This window comes from Wasmannia auropunctata, unplaced genomic scaffold (assembly GCF_000956235.1).
Source record: "Wasmannia auropunctata unplaced genomic scaffold, wasmannia.A_1.0 LD336046.1, whole genome shotgun sequence".
Classification (NCBI taxonomy): domain Eukaryota; kingdom Metazoa; phylum Arthropoda; class Insecta; order Hymenoptera; family Formicidae; genus Wasmannia; species Wasmannia auropunctata.
This window is the reverse complement of record NW_012026844.1, coordinates 627,485-649,040: the sequence shown is the minus strand read 5'-3', so window position 1 is coordinate 649,040 and position 21,556 is coordinate 627,485. Positions and strand designations below refer to the sequence as shown.

The 21,556-nt window shown below is 39.7% G+C and overlaps 2 protein-coding genes across 5 annotated transcripts in view; one reads left to right on the top strand and one right to left on the bottom strand.

Annotated features, from left to right (window-relative positions):
• Nucleotides 1–21,556, bottom strand: part of LOC105451755 — a 161,633-nt gene that overhangs the window by 125,983 nt on the left and 14,094 nt on the right. The window contains exon 3 of the mRNA XM_011692411.1: nt 745–797. Within this exon, the coding sequence (XP_011690713.1) occupies nt 745–797 (53 nt within the window). The remainder of the gene's footprint in view (nt 1–744; nt 798–21,556) is intronic.
• On the top strand, nt 18,742–21,214 carry LOC105451736. 4 transcript variants are annotated; one of them, XM_011692380.1, is made up of 4 exons: nt 18,742–18,838; nt 19,324–19,648; nt 19,992–20,180; nt 20,334–20,390. In XM_011692380.1, exons 2-4 carry the CDS (start codon nt 19,382–19,384, stop codon nt 20,355–20,357), a joined length of 480 nt encoding a protein of 159 aa, XP_011690682.1. In that variant the 5' UTR covers nt 18,742–18,838; nt 19,324–19,381; the 3' UTR covers nt 20,358–20,390. The 4 variants fall into 4 exon arrangements, with proteins under 4 accessions (XP_011690682.1, XP_011690679.1, XP_011690681.1 ...); XM_011692377.1 differs by having other exon boundaries at nt 18,747–18,838; nt 20,373–21,214; XM_011692379.1 differs by lacking the exon at nt 18,742–18,838 and adding an exon at nt 18,895–18,988 and having other exon boundaries at nt 20,373–21,214.

Below are 21,556 nucleotides of genomic sequence, written 5' to 3'. Positions count from 1 at the left end.
CGATCACAATACAATAAATATCCAAATATAAAATAACTTGATCAAGTCGCGCTTTCATTTAATTTTCTTAATAATTTTAATTATTTTGAAATTAAAAAATCAATTCACGACATGTGGGATTTAGAATCACATATTAAGTTTTTCGGAATTCACAGCTGCTTTCCTCAATTGATCCTTCATTTAGTCTCTTTGACAGTTCGCCCCCCAAGAGGTATTGTCACGCACTCCTACACGTACAATATTCGCGAATGAAAGAAAGATATGAGCAAGCGAGATCATCCATGCATACAGATTTCTATTTCCATGCATATAAAACGAACGGTGCAACGCATGTGAAAAAGCACAAATAAATCCAATTCAAAATTAATTTACCCTCTTATATTATATTATTGCCTATTAATTGTATATGGGTCATTCCACGTGAAAACGGACACCCCATGTCCAGAAGAATTTTTAATTTATTATTTTCTAGGCTCAAAATATAAGTATTAATATAGACTTTCAATATAGACAATTATCCGTTTTCACGTAGAATGACCCATATGTTATATCTATATGTAACAAAAATGAAAATTTTAATGGATTATCATTATTCAGTAGATTATTTTACAATATATCATGTATAATGTCGACACAGAGACTGTTGTCTATTGTATCACTATAGAATTGCTCCTTAAATGAAAACTATACGAAAATTGTGAGAGAAACGAGAAATAGGAAGAGAATCCAAGTCATAAGACTCACCGTTCGTATGACGCGCATCTTCAGCCGATGTGTCGCAACAAGTCGCCATTCATCTAAAACAGTAAAGAGAAATGCGTATAAAAGTAATGATCGCGTCGAGATGTTCCATATGTATGTAAGTAATCGCGAGAAGAATAGGCGAGGAAAAGGAAAGGAGTGCGCACTGGGTGCGAAAAGACGGTGCGGGAACTGAAATTAAACATTATGTCGGGCGTTAAGAGAAATTATCCGCGTTATACCTCGATCATATCTTTTATGGAGTTTCGCAGGCAACCGCAACGAGCGAAATCAAGGCAGGGAGAAGGCAAGAAACGAGCCGACGACGAGGGACGGAAACTCGTTGAATTTACATTCGCCACTATACCGATATATAAGCGTATACGTATATATTTTATTGCGATATTCATACCGTTTACAAAGACGTCTCGCCGAACTGCCTCGTTAAATATTTTACGATACGATCGACCCGCGCACCCCCTCCGAAAGAACCGCGTGAATGAAACCGAATGCGAAATCATATAGGTACAAAGACACATAGTTTTCAAGACAAGCAGTAGACAAGATAAACACATTGCTCTGTTGGCAATGTAAATCGAATATTTAACAAACAACGTTTGCGTATACGGAATACATCTCTGGAGATTCATAATATATATTCGCGTCAATGTACACAAAATTTGCAGTGGATTAAAAATGACAAATAATAGCATCCGCATATATCCGTATAAGTATAACAATATAAGTATAACAGCCTACAAATTTATTTCTTTATTATATATATAACTACATAATTGTTAATTTAATAAGAATGCAAAATTTCGTGGAAACAGCTTTACACAGAAGGTCAAAATTCAGGAAGTTTAAAAAAAAAATTGTATGTCCAATTCCACTGCCACAATTCTTTCAAACTTTCGTGGCTCTCTGTATTTCAAGTTCCTCTCCTCGTTCGCCGGTCAGCGTCGCTTGCGTCGTAAAAGCGGACAAGTAATAATTGCGTCACCCCCGAAGTATGTACGCGCGGATGGACCAAACGGGGACAATATACCAAAGCAGAGGAGCAGAAAGGGGCCGTCGTTCCACTCGCGACAAAGTCTCGCGAATAAAGTTTACCCATTTGCAAGAATGGAAACTTTTATTACGCCGTTATGCGAAGACGTATCATGCCACGGAAAATAGTTTTAATGTCTCTTCTCGCACTTTCGGAATTCCGTGACGTTTCACGTTCCGGTCTTGCAACTTGCGTTAGTTTTTTTTTTTCGATAATCCAATGCATTCGAAATCCAAGTAATAAAAAATATATGAAGCTATTTCTCTCTCTTACTAGCTTTTAAATCGTACAGAAAATATACAGAGAAGGGGAAAAAAGACCGAAATTAAGCAAGAACTTGGAAAAATATTGGTAGAATAATAAGGAAGAATTTTATCATATTGAAAAATGTAGATAATCAATTTTTAATTAATTTCAAGAACTCACGACATAAGAACGAGTACGATATACATAGATGCGAGTACGCACGTCTCGGATACTGGAGCATTAGTTGGAGCATTAGTGCGAGCATTTCTGGGTATAGAGCATAGCTGCCAAAATAAATGACCGGACGTCGCAGGCAGGCATTCATAAACTCGGCAGTGACTAGAGGAGCGCCCTGCTCTAGTGCCTTTCGGAATTCCGATTGAAGAATCCGCAAGAGGAAGAGAGGAAGGAGACGGTGGCGATCCGAAGGGGAAAATGAGGCACGGACAAAAAAAGAGAGAATAGACACGCGAGCGAGCGAAAGAGCACGACGAAGGCGGTGGATGAATCGGTCGTACAACCGATGGGGGGAGAAGCTTCTTTCACGTCAGGATAGTGAGCGATCGACCGAATCGCAGGTGAGTGCCTGCGCGACCGCGTAGGATTATTTATATAAACGCCGAGTCACCGGTTATTAATGAGAGGTACCTCCCTCTGTCGGTGGCTATCGATGAGTTCCCTCAAACCATCCCCAAAGTAATGCCGAGCTTATATGTCGACGGGTCAGGTCACCGAAGGTGTCGATCGATCGATATTCACCAAAAGAGAAGACGTTTTCCCGAAATGGTTTGACGAGCGTGACGATAATAGTAATTAAATTCTTGTTTGCGTCGAAGATGACATGTCTCAAAACTTCCAAAAACGTTACATACTTAATCCTTATAGTATAATTATATGTGGGTTATAATTTTACATTATGTAGGTATATATATAAAAAATTAAAAATTAAGAATATTAAAATACTCTTAATATAGAACATCAAATATTACATATGTTATGTTTTTATACAATCTATTCGATGATATCGTATGCAAAATACGCGGCTATTGAATAAAAGCGAAATTGGGAGCTAAAATTTTTTGCTGGCTCACAATAATGGTGAAACACGCCGAAATCATCACGATGATGACAATGAATTTCCGCTGACGATTCACCGACATTAGTCGCGTGTCAGCCCTTTTCTAGTGGGTATATCTAATCGGTCTAACATTTCGGAAGTTTTGCCATATAAAAGCCAGCGGTCGAGGTCTGAAAATTCCTCTTGCCGCCCACGCTTCATTTCTTTTGCTATGCATCCTATTTATTGCACGAGATTCGCTTCGAACGAAACCAGCACACCTGCATCTGGTTTCCTCCTTGCCATTGACGAGATGAGTGAAATATGAAGGTCTCTGAGGTTGTAGCAGGATAGGGACACCTGGATTTAGCGATCGTTCTCAATGAAGGGACCCTCGACCGGGGGGTTGGAAACGAAGTGGAGGACCGACCAGTTACTTCTGCCTTTTTTTTTTCAAAACCACCGAAGCAAGTAATCTGTCTCGAGGGACTAACAGTGACTTTTAGCAAGAACGAGACTCCATTCTTCAAATATTTCTTAAAGGTGATTCACTTATTTTCAACATAGATTTGACTGCTACAAGTGCAAGTTACTTATAAATAATATATAATAAATCGCTTTAAAAATGTAGACATATTTAATTCGCTTCACTGAAATTTGATCTTGGAAAATTCTTTTTTTATCAACTTTTTTTCTATCAATTTTTAAACTTATCTTTGTCAAACCAAAAAAATATAATTGCACGATCAGAATTTCCATACATCTATTTGCTCATAATTCCGCCCATATCGCAAATCAAGCAGTTTTCGGAGATAGATACGACCATGGGACTATGGAAGGGAGGTTAAAAAGGAATCGTAGGGGTTTACAGTGGAGATGGGGGACGCAGAACCAGGTGTCACGGGGTTGCTATACAAAGAAGTGATGGATGTCTGGCATGGCAACCCTCGTAACGTGTCATGGCGTCGACACCTCAGGTGTCACTCTTGGTCCATGCCTCGTTATCTCGCCGATAGGAAAAAATAAAGCCGATTCTTTTCTCACCTCACATAAAGCCGACATATCGCACGCGAAGAAGCGTCTAATTTCTAATTTATATATGCAAATTATTCGGTTAGATACTTTTATTGGCATTGTTCGTCGAAGTTATTGAAATAGAAAGTAAAATTCACATATAAATATATAAAAGAATCTAAAAGTTGTAGACTAAAGCCACATTAGTGCTGGCACGAGAGCAAATTTCCTCTTTCTACCTTTAACATGATTCTTCCCTCCCGTAAAGTTGATAACATTCACTTTGTTAACCTCACATCATCGAATTCGTGGGTAGCATGAAAACTGAATGGCCGAGTTGTGATTCTCCAAAGGGATCTTTTTCCTTGGTCCCTCTGTCCTGACCGGCGGGAGAAACACTCAAGAATAAGAATACTGGTCGCTCGCGCGTGTTTCTTCGCACCTGGCAAATCCAAAACACCTTTCGAAGTGGGCTCTCGCTTTCGTTCTCTTACATATAGGACCTCTCGTGCCTTTGTCGAGCCACGCGCCCAAAGAAATACAAAAAAGATTAAAATGAATCTCTAATCCCACTGACACGGTGCGTATTGATAGAGCGACGTAATCGCATTTGTATCGGCGATAAATAAGAATTGTCACAAATAAAAGTGACATAAGTAGTAATAATGTATAAAAATAACAGAAATGTTAACGGATGCTTAACACTCGCATCTCTTTTCAACGTCATATTTTTTTCTACAATATAAGCGAGATATTCGTGCCATGAAATAAGGAAATAAGACATCATCGTAGAGGATTACTTATATATATATATATATATATATATATATATATATATCTTAATCTCATGATATGATACTCCATCTCTAAGGGAAGAAACGCGGTCAACATGTTGGTGCCGACACCAACGAAGTTGGCGCGCGTGATTCGCGTAAGGAAAGATTTTCTTCCTTCGCACGGTCCGGTGACTTCTTTTTCGTTGGGATAGGTCCTGTCGGGAGCACCTCATTTCCTTTCGAGTTGTCGGTAGGGGTTCGGTTCTACAGTGCGACAATTCTTCCTCTTCTGCACCCGACTCCTACCTACTGAGCCCGAGTCGACAATGGATCGTTGGTCCGCCGCGTAAAGAAATCTAGCGCGGAGACGAGAAATGTGAGGAACCAAGTGAGAAGGAAAGAGAGAAGTTTGTTATGTTCTCTTAAGGAAAGTCGCTCTAACAATGAGAGAAATAAGCAATGCAATGAGAAAGCAAATAATAAAAAAATAATATGTAGGCATGAATAAATACTTTAATAAGTTTAATATAATAACTTAAATAAATAAAGAAGAAAAAGTATATAAAGTTACTACGTCGACATGTTATACAAAAATTTAATAATTTCTTCGAAATATTAAGTGTTTATCGTTTGACTCGACACAGAACATCAAGTATATAATTTGACCTAAAGAGGCAAAAGGAAAAAGGAAATTGAAAGCGAGAAGGCAACAAAAGGAAACGAAAGAATTCTATCGAGTATCTCAAAAAACGCCATTCATACACCGCAGACCAATATTGCCATTCAGAAACGACAACCCTGAAACGAGCTTGTTCCGAATGACATAAAAATAATGAGCTATTTTATATTTTGTAAAGATACAAGTCAATATTTTTTTTCACTACATATCTTATCTACCTACAATGTTGACAATAAATATTACACAAAATTCGTCACGCAGGATGACATCGATTATGACTGCTATGTTAGTCATTATGTCTCGAATTCACACATAATACTCACACATAATACACATAATCATGTCTCGAATTTACACTCTTTTTCCTCTTTTCCCCTCTATTATTTGGAAATAGAGCAAAACAAAATAAAGATCTGCACGTACAATTTAATTATGCCAGTATCAGCGATATCAAACTGCTTGAAATCATTCAATTGTAATAAAACTTGTATGCTACATTAAAACTCGCACGACACAAATGAATGTGTATCGGGATTAAAAAGTAAAAAGGCATAAATGACAAACATCGAATCCGAAAGAGAGAATGAAAACGAGCTACTATCATCGGGAGTGAATGAGAGTGACCTTGATAAAACATCGCGGCCACGGAGTGAAACCGTTGAGCCGCGAGAACAAAGAGATTCTGTCGTCCTTTGTCAGACAGTGTCTCTATCTCCATCTGCCCACCGTTCTCTTTCCCTCCAGACTTTTATCTCTTCCCCCTTTCTCTTTCACTTACTTTTATCTAAGTCTGTTTGCCACTGTTCAGATTATTACGCTGCTTTCGTTCAACCGACTATATCATTTCGCACCAACCATACATCGCACTGAGAATCTTGAAAGTAATCGATAAAAGCCAGCAAAATAGTAAGAATTCAGAAGCTAACTCTGCCTTGTGACAATTTTGCATTATTTTATAATAAACAGTACATTAAATGTTCCTAAATCTAATTAACAGGATTTGAATTCAATCATGCCTGAATAAGCATATAAATCTATAAATGTCATCTATAAATTTTAGAAGTTAATTTCATCCTCTTAGTGCAAATACTCATTATAATACATAAATCAATTCGCGGCAAAACTAACTAACCTTTCGCCAGTTTCGCCGTTGGTCGTCGGGGAAGGCGACCTTTAAAACAGAGTCCATCACTGACCCGTTAATATCACTGGTTTCGCTCGTACTTTAACGCATCGATTAATTAAGTCAAAGTTCACGAAAGTTTATAATGAAACATGACAATGTTTAACCAATCCGATAAAATATCGAAAGCTCCGGCCAGTTTCTCGCGACGCTTCTACTCGGCAATCTCGCGGAAGAAGAGAAAAACGGAAATGCTAAGGACGTGAAGACACGCCAGACCTGTCGATATCAGGACGGCGATGTCCCTCCTACAACAACATTGGATGACAGGGAGGGAAACGGGGGATGGAGAGACGATAACGGAAAGAGAAAGAGGGACAGGAGAAAGAAAGAGAGAGAGAGAGAGAGAAAGAGAGAGAGAGAGGAAAGAGACAGGAGAGACAACAGAATTGAACAAGTTGGAAAAACACTTAAGCGGGCAGCTAATGCTTTTATCGCGACCCTTGATTCCACCCCAGCCTGATTTTCGGCGACAAATCAAGGCGCTTGTCCCGCCGGCGACGATAAATACGTTTTTCGACGCCCCCGCGTTAAATAATGCGTGCGCGCACGCACGCACGCACGCACGCACGCCTGACGTAAAGAGCGAGCATAGCGCGCACTTACGACCGGCGACAATACGCGCGAGCAAGCCTATTTACCGGAGGGTGAGAGACGAACCGAGTGGCGGAAGAATGGCACTTTATTAGTGTTTGCAAACGACGTTCCGCAGCAGCGCGAAGTTCCCCGTCTTGGACGATTTATCAGGCCAAGACAGCACCGTTTCGTTTCGCTAAAATGGCGGTATTCGGCGTGAAAAGGTTACCATTCACCGGTAGAATACATATGCAGTAAATTTGCGACAGATACAAACCGCACGAGAGGCATCGTACATTATTGCGGATACGTATGTCTAATGCCCGATATCGCATACATGATGTATAGCTTGTGATATTAAAAATTTATTCGGCAAACGATCAGATTGATTATCAACGAGGGAGGTAGAAAACTGTAATTATTATACTGTACGTTTCACAGTTCTCGTTAATTGTATCTCATGATTATACCTAAGGATATATGATCGTATTGTCAAGCCCACTTTAGCTCGTTTATAATTTCTGTCAAAATTCAGAACAGAATTCTATTTATTTTGTTCTACAAAAAAATCTAAAATAATAAAATAAAATTAAAATCTAAAAAATTTTAATACAAACACACACACACACACACACAAAATATATCTTTAAAAATATATAAAATTATAAATAAGATTTTATCCTCAAATCTAACGCGAGTTACAAATTATCTAAAATAAATTTAAAACATTAGGAACATGAATAACGTTTATTGTTTAATATCTAAAATTTCTAAACGGTTTAATAGTTTATTGGTTTTTTTGATGTTTGCTGTGGATTGAAACTTTTTAAATCAAAGAATCGATTCTCGCGCGAGGCTACTGCCCGGGACGACAATAACTTGCGAGGGATTGCTACACAAACTGGTAGGACCTTGTGAATTCGGAAATTCGATATTAGCGAACATTTAGATCCACTATTCATAGAGAATCCACATTCGATCCGCAGAGGATGACGGTGTCCAGCGTTGCGTTCAACGTGTTAAAAAATGATACTGCGTCACACGAACTCGCCGATTAGTGGAGTGCACGCTACGTTAATCGGATTTTCAGTGTATTGACAAGCCTCTAAACCGATTCACGGTACAACTCTAACAAATCTAGATTCGTTAATAATGGTTTGAAATTACTATACGCGTTAGAGTAGTAAAGTATCTAAAGTGCAAGAGAGAATTGATGAGGTTACACGCGATGTAAGATATTACCATCTTTCTCAAATTACGGGGCCATGGATCCCGCGATGGAATATCGTTGGGCCAACGCTCCCGTCGAGACAAAATGCCCGAGATTCGCGCTGTTCCGAGGTTTGCCACGTCAGTGACGATGGCAGCACGTACCATTCTAGGGGGTGCATCACCCCCCTCGAGTTCCAGGTTAGCGAGAGCTGTTCTATAGACTCGAAGTAGGCGGCAGAGGAGGTAGGAGGTGGCGCGTAGGGACGGAGAGGGTGAGGGGGAACAACGACGGCGGAAGAGCAGGAGCAGGAGATGGAGGAGGAGGAGGAGGAGGAGGAGGAGGAGGAGGAGAAAGAGGAGATGGAGGATGGAGGCACTCCATCGCAGTCCGTCGCCTCGTCCAGAGGGTGGGAGTAGCCGGCGGCGGGGTGGTTTTGTCTTCCTTCACCCACCCTCCCACTCGCCACCCGCAACCACCTCCGCGTTATTCGAGTGCGCGTGCGCACGCCAAACCACCCCCGCGCGAGCCACCCTCTTCCTGCGCCGGCCCGTTTACGCTTCTGTCCCCTTCCCTCCCGCTTTATCCCCCCGTGTGTCCTCTCGCGCGCCACCCCTCTATTGATTTTGTTACAAACCGGCTCCATCCCATCCCCTCCGGCCTCCCAACGTCACCCTCGCGCCGACCCTCGCGAAGTCCGTTGGAACGATACGCGCCGATGCGTATATGTACGTTGATATATAAATGTACATTGTTTATACATATTTCTCATCGTTAGCGATGCCGTCGTCGTCGCCGTCGTCGTCGTTCACTGGGCGACTCCAAATTTCGAACACGCGACGTCGACGCGCTGCCGCAAGCCTCTCTTACGACCTGAGTATAGTCGATAAAAGTGGAAGTGTAGTGACCTGAAAATTGCAAACAGCAAGCGAGCGACAGTTTCGAAAACACTCGCGAATCATCCACATTCAATTGTAACAGTAATCGCGGCGAACTAACTTCCTCTTGACGATTCGCAATGTCATTCTAGATTATAGTCATATCTAATATGCAGAGACAGAAAATCAGAATAGTGCTGATAAGTAAAATACGTGCAGTATAAGAAAAAAATGCGTCCACAAACTATTCATAATGTTTCTGTAAAATATTTATTCTCCAATGAAAGAAAAAAGACAATAGCGTGGAAAAGAAAAGACTCTTACTTTCCTAAATAAAATAGATATCGCGATAAATTTTCGTTGCTCCGAATTAATTAAAATAAACAGAAATATTTTATGATGCCAGGGCTTACAAATCAAATATAGACAGTAAACAGCTGTATAAAATTGCGATTTAATTTAATTTTTCGAAAGACAAATCGACTTTAAATTAAAGATAGACACAGTAACAGCATGATATTTCATTATTACCGCGTAGAAAGCATGTATAATTTACGACGTGAGCGCGCAGCGCGAGTTTTCGCAGCCTAAGAGGTCGGATACGAGCCCTTACTGATACATCGAGTTTGTATACAGTACATATTCATTTTTCGCGAGCTATTCGCCTCCACCACGTGCACGCAGCCAACATTCGGTCGGCCAACTCTCAGTGGTCCCCAACTGGTTCAAGTACCGCATGCTCTCGTGGTCGCCCTTGCGCTCACGTACGAGCAAGAAGTACTCGATGGCATTTGCGGTGGATTTGGCGGTACTCTGCGCCACGGGAGCCCCACTTCTGGCCACCAGTAACCATGGGGTACTCTCTCTTCCTCGGCTCCTCTCTGAGTCCTTCCTCCTCTCCCTTAGCCTCACACACCCTTACCAACGCTCTCGAGAGGCCCCGTACGATACCCCCGTGATAATCTCCCGTCTATCGAAAGGGAGTCGCTGAGCGCGGATTAAAAGGGTGCCTTTTACGCAGGGTTCTGGCAAGATCTACATTTTCTCTCTCTCTCTCTCTCTCTTCCTTTCTCTTTGTCTTTCTCTCTATTTCTCGCTAAGCTTTTCCGACATTCGCGATTATACCGCGTCGTCAAAATATACATTGGCGAAAAACGCGAGAAATACTTATATTTCGCGCGTTCGTAGACGATTCCAGATCTGGTAAAAAAAAACCTCTGCACATTGCAACATGTATTTCCTAAAATTCTCATAAGCGCTCGCAAGTGATGTTTACGCTGCTGCTCCGCAGCAGATTCGAATGATTACGAGAGGCTAAAATATTTGGATCTGTCATCTGCCGGCTTCGGTTCTGTGAAGGAAGCCGACCTTAGTTAAGCCGACCCTCGCGTAAGTCAGGCATGTGAAGATTCGAGGACCTTGTGAGATTGCCGACGAAATTCTACAATTGCACAGCCTCTGGGTTACATAAAAAATTCAACAACGTTGCTACAATGTAATATTAAATTAGTACGATTGTTTTTTGTAAATGATGATAAGCGTGCTCAATAGCGTGTCACAATATAATCTAACATTAGCAATTAAACAATTGTGTTCAATTAATCAAAGATGCAAATAGATCTGAAATTTGATTCTGTAACAAAATTTGAAGTAAACATTATTTTAATCGATATTTGAGTCTAAAGTATCAATTCGAATAAAAAATCAATATACCTCATCAATTATTAAGCAGATTAATCGACGCGATCATGCGCCATTTATTACACTAAATCTTCGCCACGTGTTCGTCTACTCGGCCCAACAATTCAGCGTTACGTAAGGTTTCGCGGGGGGGGACAGAATCCCGACAAGAAATCGGGCCCGCGTCCAAAGTGGGTTAATAAAGCGATATTAAAGCCACGGGTGGTAGACCCTACGGCAGAATCCCTCGTGTCCACTCTGGCGCGGTCTTTGGACAACGGGAATTACGTGCGAGGACCACCACCCCGTGATCCGCCATAGCGTTTCATTAGCTCTCCGCTGTCTCGGCACGTTTTTTCAACAGGCTCGCAAGCTCGATTATTAACTTAGCGTTTTGCTTGAAAGCTTTTACGTTACACGTGCGGCAAACTTTTTTTTTTTTTATTTACATCTGAAAGTGAGACTCGGCTCGAGTAAAAACGCTAGCAATTGCATTATTGTTACGTAAAATTGTATGCAGCTATTAATCTTTAATTATACTATGTATTTTATAAATTAAATTTCATAAAGAAAATTCTTATGTAACAATCTTATTGTATGTTTCATGTTTTTGTATGAAAAATGTTTTTAAAAAATTACACACGTCAAACGTATATTATCAAAAATTATCAATCCCACCATATCATTATATAAAAATTCAAAGATAGATCTGCTACTTTTAGACTACACAATTCGCTGCAGCACGTTATCGCGATGTAATCTCTGCGAATGCAGAACTTTCATTCGCATATTCCCGACCGCTCTAACTACCCGACAAGGCTGGATATGTACGGTGGATCGGCAAACTGTAAAGTTTACAAACACTAGCGCTTCCTAGTCATTATCCCGTAATCCCGGTGTTTTACATGTTATGAGGATGCGAGAGAGGCGCGGTCTGCTACCTGCGACCTTCGGTCTTACATTATTACACACCGTTAGTGGTCCACATATCACACCGACGAACAAAAGCCCGCATGATTTTACATAAATTTCACGAGTCGAAACACCTCGCGCGGGCAATCGTGATCTCCGCGGAAAGCTACAAATATGCTGCCGCTCAGTATAATCTGAATACCGCGCGGAGAAAGCGCCGCGAGTATAACTTAACGTGCAGAGTTTATTTATTGCACGCATTCACGTACGCGTAACAATCTCTATCTCATTTTGTCTTAGATGAGGCGTTTAGCTGTTCATTCTATTAAGTTTATAAAACGGAATTGCACAGAAATGTCGAGAGGTGAGGAATGTCTGAAACCGGGAAATGACACGTATCCTATATGTGCACCTTCGGTTTTGATTTGACGTCCGATCGCGTGCGATTTGGACGCGCGTGTTTTGACACGCAGCCCACCCACGCTAACCCTCCCCGATCACACGCCTCGCACGAGAACTCGTCATTAAGTGCATTAGGACGCGTTTAATAGCGCCGTGATCGCTCGTTATATATAGGTGGCTGCTTGCGCTCGGGGATGCTACGCTCGTGCTGGCCCACAGCGAGTGTGTCTAGTTCTCATTGTTCCCGCGCGTCAGACACGTGGCCGTGGCACGAGTCCGTGGCGATATCGAATATTCTTCCTTTGCTTTCTCTTCTCTTTGCAGCCCCCTCTGATTGGCACTTTAAAATCCGGACGATCATGAGTCGCGCGAGAAGAGGGAGGTAAAAAAAAAAAGGAGCGAGAGAAAGAAACGACGGGGAACACCCACCGCGCGGAGGTCGCCATTCAGCTCGGCTCGAATGTCGCTCCCGCGCGAACTCCCGTGTGTCGGGAAGTTTGCAGGCTAAATTGACCGCGGCTCCGATGAAAGCGGTAATTTCAGCCGCGGAAAATTCTGTCTGACGCCGAGGAGTAAATTGTATTTCTTCTTTTTTTTTTCCACCGCGAGCGGATATACGAGTCGAGTGCAAATACGCGAACGGTGGAGTACCGCGACGAATTCGAAAGTAATAATCTCGTATCTATCCCGAGCTCGCGCGATTATTTTTGTCTTTACCGCATTCCTTTGGCCAAGTTAACATCGCAAAATTGCTAAGATTGCAAAATTACTGGGATTTCTATTTTTCTTGTAGCTGACTTAATCGCGATTTTCAACGGCAACACATCCACGGGCTATTAGCACGTATCTCTCCGTATATACGTATCTCAAACGTTTCCCTAATATCTTTAGATGCGAATGTAAATAATTTATCACCTGCGCCGTGGAATTATCCACGCGTAAATGGATCAGGTGCCGGGCGCGGCCCTTTTTCCTTGTCTACCATCGCGCGGTCAATTAATAGGAGTCATTTATAAGAGCAAACCGGGGAATCTGGGAATCCGCGATCCGCCCGGAGGCAATAAATCTCAAGTCGCCGAGAGCGGCATGGTAGCGGAACCCCTCTTGTAAGCTGGTTGTATTGTAGCTATTACCGAGCCATGCATCACTAGGTAACAACCGCACGATTCGTCGTCTCCCTCGTTCCAACGGCGAACACGAGTCTCTCGCTCCGCGTTTCGTGACCACGGGAAAGAGCACTAGGACACCGTGTAGGAAAGCGCAGGAAAACGCGTGGCGCGTTTGGGAAGCTGCGCAGCTGATATCGGACCACCCAGGTTATTCTCTTGGATACCTTCTGGCCGTGGAACGTACCGCGGCGTTAGGGGAAAACGTTACATCCGATTCACGCATGACCACGAACGATGTTATGGCACGGGTGATGAACGATAGCCGTCGTTAATGAGCGAATCGTGTCTCGCGGCGATATTTTATGTTTCGGAGCTTGATAGCAAAAGGCTGGATTAAAGCGCTGATTTGTAATTTTAGCGATCCGCTTCCATAAATTATGCGACAACGCGATGCTCGCAGCTAATAAAAAATATTTCATAATCATGAAATAAATTATTCCTTTCGATAGAAACTCCACGTTCCTCGCTGTTGTTATACAGTTTCCTCAGTGTTTCGAGACTTTTCAAAAATATGAGACTTTAAATTTTATAAGATATGGAATACAAGATTACGTATATACAAGTATTGAAATGAAGAAAGCACTACTCCGACAATATCGCGGTGACATCTCTCGTGCTTTCAAAAACATATTGCTTGAAATCACTCGCTCGGTCCAGACGTCATGACAGACGGCGAGAAAATAGTGGGCGATACTTTGTACGCGAGACAGAAGGTCGCGAGAGGAAAAAACAGCGGAGCGAGGGAAAGGGACGACTGAAGAAGAAGAGAGGGAATCGCGAGGACAAAATATACGGCGCGACGAGCCGCGCCGTGGTACAGCACAGTCTCTCTCGCCGGACAACCGACAGTTAGAAGAACGGGGTGGCTGTCGAGGAGGGTAGTACCTGCCTACTACTCGCACCCTCGCCCGGCGCTATAGTAACAACACGGGGAAACATAGGGAAATCAATATGGCTTCCGTTGCCCTCATCCCTCTCGCGCGCGGCTCTCGCAGACGCTGTCTCTCGCTCTCGTCCGATTCTCTCGCTCCTCTCTCGCTACCATGGAATTACATCTCTCCCTCGGTCTCCCTCACTTCACCCGTCTCTATTTATCCTCCTCTTTCTCTCTCTCTTTCTTTCTCTTTCTCTCTCCTTCTAGCTTCCTCTCTTTCTCTCTAGCACTCGACGCGGACGGGTGAACCCATTATAAGGGGGTGTTACTCCGGGCCAATCCCCAACCATCCGGAGAGAGAAACCAGAGAGGCGAGAGTCCAAGAAGGGCGCATGTGCGTTGCTAGGGCCACCGGATGGGTCGCGCGATGCGATGCGATGCGATCCGACGCTACGCGATGCGATGCGATGCGATGCGATGCCGCGCGTAACGTCCGCCTGGTATATACATATACCTATATGTATATGTATATATATATGCATATATTTGTATATAATATATATACATATGTATATATGTATATATATCAGATACTTGATAACGTAAAAATATGACAACGCAAGAAACAAATACAGTATATAATTTGCACTCTGTAGCTGAATACATACATAATGAACGATGATTTTTTTCCAGATATGTAAAGCTGCGAAATATATATCTTTAACGAATAGTTGAATAAATGTTATATATTTTCTTTGTATTGTTTTAATATCGTCATAATTATATATGTATATTTAAATGATTTTATATAATTTTACAATTAACTCATTAAATCATTAAGAAATCTTAAGAAATCATGCAATATGAAGTTTCAGAAAATAAAATATACTGTAAAAATATGATAGCGTGTCGTGTAAACTATATAGTATTATTACTAAAGATTATTAGCTTAAAGTTCTTTTTATATAATGTATGACATATACATAAAATAAGACAAATAAAAAGATCCTAATTACATAAATATATATGTAATTTAAATATTTGTATTTATCGATATAAAATTTCAAAAAGCAATTCTACTTCTATGATCTATCAATCCTTTTTATAAAAAGACCTTGAACTCTTTTCATGAAAGGGTTCAATGTATCAAGAAGGGCTCTCTGGTGGCAAATCACGATATTCGAAATCAGAATGTCGGTAACACAGAATTCTGATGTACAAAAGATATACTCTTCTACAAGCATGTACCAAAAGTTCTATAATAATGCCACATAGTTTAGCATTTATATTTTATATTTTTTTAATTATAAATATTAAATATTATTATACTTAATATTTTCTAAGGCATCTATAGATGTACATACATAGCATACAAAGAGTTAATAATGCAGAAAATATATATATTTTATTTCTATATGCATTATAAAAATTAATATTATTAATATTATTAAATTGTATATATGTATATATATTTATTGATACCATTATTAATTCATCATCATCATTTCATTTCTCTTTAAAAACTATTTTAAACCGTTTTTATATAAATAAATTAAGATATAAAACAAAAAAAGACTTTCATTTTATATTTGAGTGCAAAATGATGGTCTAGATTGCTACTACAGTTCGCAAGAAATCCCAACTGATTTCAAGCAGTCCATTCTTAAACTCTTTCAACTAAGTCACGTTCGCTATGAATCCCATGAACACTCAGTCAATTCAGATCCGCACGCAAGGATCGCAGTAGAAGTTTAAACATCCCGATAATCTTCTTCGCTAATAGCTGACGTCTTATGTTATTACAGTTCGATGAAGGCGTGCGCGGTTAGTCGGCGCAGAACATATTCGGATTGGGCCCATTCTATATTTCCGAGGAACATCCTCCGCCGCTATCATTTAAACACTTTCTTCTGATGAGTGAAATGCAATTTTGCGTCAGCTTCATCCTAGCATACTCGTACGGGAGAGTAAACGTTTCTAGCTTCAATTAGAAGAGCTCCACTCTATTCCAAGGGAATTCTAACAAGGATATCCGGGAAGGTTTTTAATGGTTCGTCAAAGGCTTAGGTTTCGTATCTTGAGAGTCTACGTCGTGAGAATACTTTCCTTCCCGTTGATTTTATAAGTTCTTAGTCCCCTTTTTTTCCGATGCAGCAACACCACTATCATACTAGGGGATTATGATTGGATGATTCTTGCTCCCTCCTCTTTTAGAGATGGCAATCCAATATACCAGATAAACCAACGTACGATTTCATCTTCCAATCATCGATGGTTCTTCTTCTTCCTGAGAGCCGTTTTGGGAATTTTTGTGATTATTTTATTCCCTATATTTGACTCTATATATATAATATACATATAATACACACACACATATACGGATATCCTTTGTGGTGCATAATTTTAGTCATTTCTTGTTAGGAAGATCACGAAGAAGGAAAGCCCTGTAAGGATCACCCTCATATCCCCTTTCCACCTTCTTGTCCGCAATGAATTTGTGTGGTGTGTAGATTAGTCTTCTGAAATCTCACCGCACAAATCAAATCCACTCCTCCTACCGTCCATAGCCTTCGTCTCTTCTAGCAATGATTGCTATTTACAGGTGAACATTGCATGTGACGATAGATGAAAGAGAAAGGGAGCAGGTAAATTGTCTTTATATACATTAATAACTTAAACAGTTTAATAAGAACTAAACTTTCGCAGCGATGTCCTAGGCGATCTGTCCATATGTCGCAGGATAAGCCTTGAAGAGCATCCACGATGTGGAACCAATGGGAACGAGGTGTAGCTGAAAGAATAGAATGGAAATTTTCCGCCAATTTTGGACAACGAATCCGTATTGTACTGCCTCGGAGATATACACGGTCCTGTCGTTCATCGACGATCCCTGAGTAGCGTCAGACCACCTGACTCAGATGTATTTTCATACACCTTATATAGAAAACGATGTTTAAACAAGTGCTTGCGAGAAAGTTCAGTCCAGTGTACGGAAGCGTGTTATATCGAATATAGCTTTATAGTCTGCTTTGCGTCAAAAGATGAAGTAAAATGTAACGTCAGAAGAAAGTTTATATGCAAATTATGCATCAGAGTGATGAAATTATAATAGAAATTGAAAATTAAATGATAGGAGCTCAATACAATAATATCCTAGCGGTATCTCTTGCAAATAAATTTACAAAATGAAGGACTGACATGAAGGACTCACGGTTACCCTGAGAATTGTTTACCGGCATCATATCATATGGTAAAAAGTATCAGTTACTACATTCGAATAAAAAAATTTGATATCAAAACGGATATTATTGCAAAAATTGAATATCAATTTAATTTTCTCTCACTATTCCAGCTTCAGTTTGCGATTGCGTTGCAAGCCCGATATTAATTCGGCGCAGTTTAAAGTAGCTGAATAATGATAATGGATTTAGAATTCATATAGAAAAATAATTATTAATTAGCGCCAAAATACAGCCTCGATCGTAGAAGACGTTTTTAAAACTTGCTTGTGATATTCACTTACGCGATCTATTTCAGCTTACTATTATTTATAAGTTATTATTACAAGTTGTTATTATTGCAAGTATATAAAATTATTTTGTAAATATAATTACTAATAGTAATTATTATATGTGGGAAAGATGAATACGAGAAAATGATTGCAGTCGGCAAAGCAGACTTCGTCGGTAGATCAAGATGCTAGCATCCTTACTGAAGAGAGGAATGTTGCATGTACCATAGGTTGTATGTATACCCATATAGCGAACTGCTGATACCAATGGAGAATGGCCTTACCATCCTCGTCGGTAAAGGAGATTTCTCAGGTTGTCATGGACTAGTGCACCATGGTCAGAAGCATAAGAGACCTACGGTCTTCCAAGAAGGCAGAAGAGAGCTTGAAACGCGCCTAAAACTTCCACTGATCCTCTTATATATCCCACTTTAACGATTTTATATCAAAGAAACTTGAATTAACTCTCTATTAATATTTTTCTAATTTAATTAATTTTTAATTGAAACTTCAAATTTTTCAAACAAATTATAAATGTATAAATGATAAAATAAATTATAAAACAAAATTTATCTCATTAATTCATTTAAAATCTCTCTTTTAAAAAAGTTATTTGCTATATCGCTTTTATAATATTTAACATTAAATGCTTTTACTAATAAAATAAACGACACAGCATGATTGGATTAATGCTTCTCACTCGTGATACGAAACCTCAGAAGGTCGTGTTTATCATCACAGTGCTCATACGAAAAGATTGTATATACAGATATTCACCTGTGTGGTAGGATATACAAGCAGGACACTTTCAGTTGTCAGTTGACGTCGTAACAGTTCACAACGGATTAAAGCGGTTCTATTACTTTTATTGTAATTCAGGTAATATCAACGCGAAAGTGAAATCTTGTTGCAAGAAATAGTAGAACACACTCGATTTTTTAACGGTGTGCGCGTATTTTCACAAAAAAATTAAAAATCGTAATAATTTTTTTTCGAACAAAACAATTTTCCTCGAATAATCATTTACAGGTAGCGTGGATTCTAAGATTATATTCTCCCGTTAATATACCTATGTTATCTCTGACAAAAAATGCCGTGCAAGTGTTTCCCACGCGATTTAAACAAGAAATCCTGTAAACTTGCCAAGTGTACGTAATAGGTTGAGAATTCCTTGATTTCAATATAGTTATATACACGTCCGTTTTTTCTCTCTCTATTTTAGACAATTCAAACGGTATACATGCAAAGTGTGAGCAAAAAATGTGTAGAACCTCGATGTTCAGGGGTCGCTTTAACTGTAAAGATCAGTCTTCTGTTCTTGTAAATATCACACGTCTGTTCTAATTATGATATTGTCATGACAGTGGATTTCGATTGAAAGATTTGCTAAGAAGAGATACACCGAGGACAACGCTAAGCAAAATGGCATTGACGTTAGCGCTACCGTTATTCGGTCTAGACCCGGAGCATTTTTCCACGCTGAGCATGAAGCTTCTTAATATTGAGCGCGACCAAAACTTGAGGAATTTATCTGATTCTGGGCGGACTTCTCCAAGTACCGGAAGTGAATCTAGCGGCATCAGCAGTCTCGCAACGTCCGCCGAATCGGCGTCGGTTGAATTAACGCCGATTTCATCAAGACCAGAGACACCCACTAGAGCACCATCTCAGAGCAAGAGTCAAGAGAAGGTAATGTTTACGTTACGAGCCTTGGCAAAAATAATTCAGAACTCATAAAAAGAAACTGTAAGAATGCGGACCACATCGAGAGAAAAAAAGAGAGAAAAACAGTGTAGGGGAAAGAGAGAAAGAGACAGAGAGAAATATAAAAAAAACTATTTTTTCACAACTATTTGTTTAGTGAAAAAACATATTTATTGGCTTTTATGGAATTATTATCGGCATATGAAAGTCTTTTAATAAAAAGATAATTTTATAGATATATAACATTATGTTTATAATCTTAGCATAGTATGAAACATAAATATGCATTTTTTATGCAAAATAAAAATACAGAAATATTTCCTTTCAGACTATACCACCTGTACGTGTAGTGTACGAAGGCCGCGATATACTGAATTTGGGAGCGAACATTAGGCCGTCGTTCGACTGGCAAATGAAAGATCGAACATTTTCCCGACACAACATTCAAGATTTTATAACTAATCGTCTGGTGTATCATCGACTACGCGAGCAGCCGCTAACCAAGGAAAATTTAACGGTACGTAACATCTTCTAATAAAAAATCACGATAATATTTTGTAGTTTGTGCTGGAATAAAGGTACCCGATATAATTAATTTTTAAAACAACATCAACTATAATGTATAATTTATATATAATTAATAAATTTTAATATATTGAATTTAACACAGCTCTGTCACAGTTCTGATGATTGAAATCGTATCTTGCAGAAACGTTGCAACGAATGTGAATTTTGCGAGCCATCGTCCACCTTTTGATATCGACTTAACCGTAACGAAACGATTAACGACAGCCAATGTCCAGCGTCCAACGTCATGGACAACTCAACTGTGATAGAGCGGATAAGCGGCAGCCGGATGGAGACGTATCGTTTATCGAGGAACGTGTGGAGATACTAATCTAATATCTAAGTTGGGACCCCGAAATGTAATCTAAAACGTGAATATTGAAATACTTGTAATATTCGCGTAAAATTTATCGCGTTTAATTTATTATTGATGAATTTATCTAGGAAAAGATATCTAGAATCTGGATTTTGTAAGAGGTATACGTTCCCTTGCCGGATACGGGCTGCAATAGTCATTAGTTCTCCAGTTATGATATCGTAAGATGTGGTTAAATTACAGCTAATAAGTTGATTATCAGCTAATTTCAATAAGTTCGAAATAAAAAAAATAAAAATAATCGAGAGTCATTTAATTTCTAAATCTTAGACACCATAGAGACTATGTATGAGTTTACAATTTTTTGTGGTACGGTACGAAATTAACTCTCACTGCTAATGTTAATGTACCTCATCTTGCGATATCTTGTCCTATTTTCTATATTTAACTATAGCGCATATACTGATGTACTTCAGACAAATAACGATGTCGCGGGTAAGAATGTCAGCGCTTTACAAAACTGTCCGAAATATCGTGTGACTGTCATGGAACGATCAAACAATATCGGATTTTTTTTACAAACGATATGACACACGATCTATAACAGATTAAATGTTTAACTAGAAAAAAGGCCGCAAGTTTACAACTCGCAGTCATTATATATTTTTGAAAAGTTGCATGTCGCCTAAAAACTTTTCTTTATGTATTCGCTTTACACAAATTTACTAATTTAAAGATATATCATTATCTCTTATTCTCAAGATTGTCATTATCATAGACGATCGTGTATCATTTAATTTCTTTTTGCTATAAACAAATGCCGTTGTGCTTCGTACAGCATCGTTATCGAAAGACGTACCGATAGATGTATCGTGTTTTCAGGTAGTATCATGAACGATCGGCAAATTCTTAAAACAGCCGAAAATCAGTCCTTACATTTTTGCGGTAAATGTAGTACCTGCTCGTAGGATATAAATACGTATTTCTACGAAGGCATTGCATATATATCT

Excerpts from the sequence above, each read along its gene's own strand:
- LOC105451736 (XM_011692377.1), top strand. The coding sequence starts at position 19,382 with ATGGCATTGACGTTAGCGCTACCGTTATTCGGTCTAGACCCGGAGCAT. Across the intron at positions 19,649-19,991 it reads AGAGCAAGAGTCAAGAGAAG|ACTATACCACCTGTACGTGT; the intron begins GTAATGTTTACG and ends ATTTCCTTTCAG. Across the intron at positions 20,181-20,372 it reads TAACCAAGGAAAATTTAACG|AAACGTTGCAACGAATGTGA; the intron begins GTACGTAACATC and ends CGTATCTTGCAG.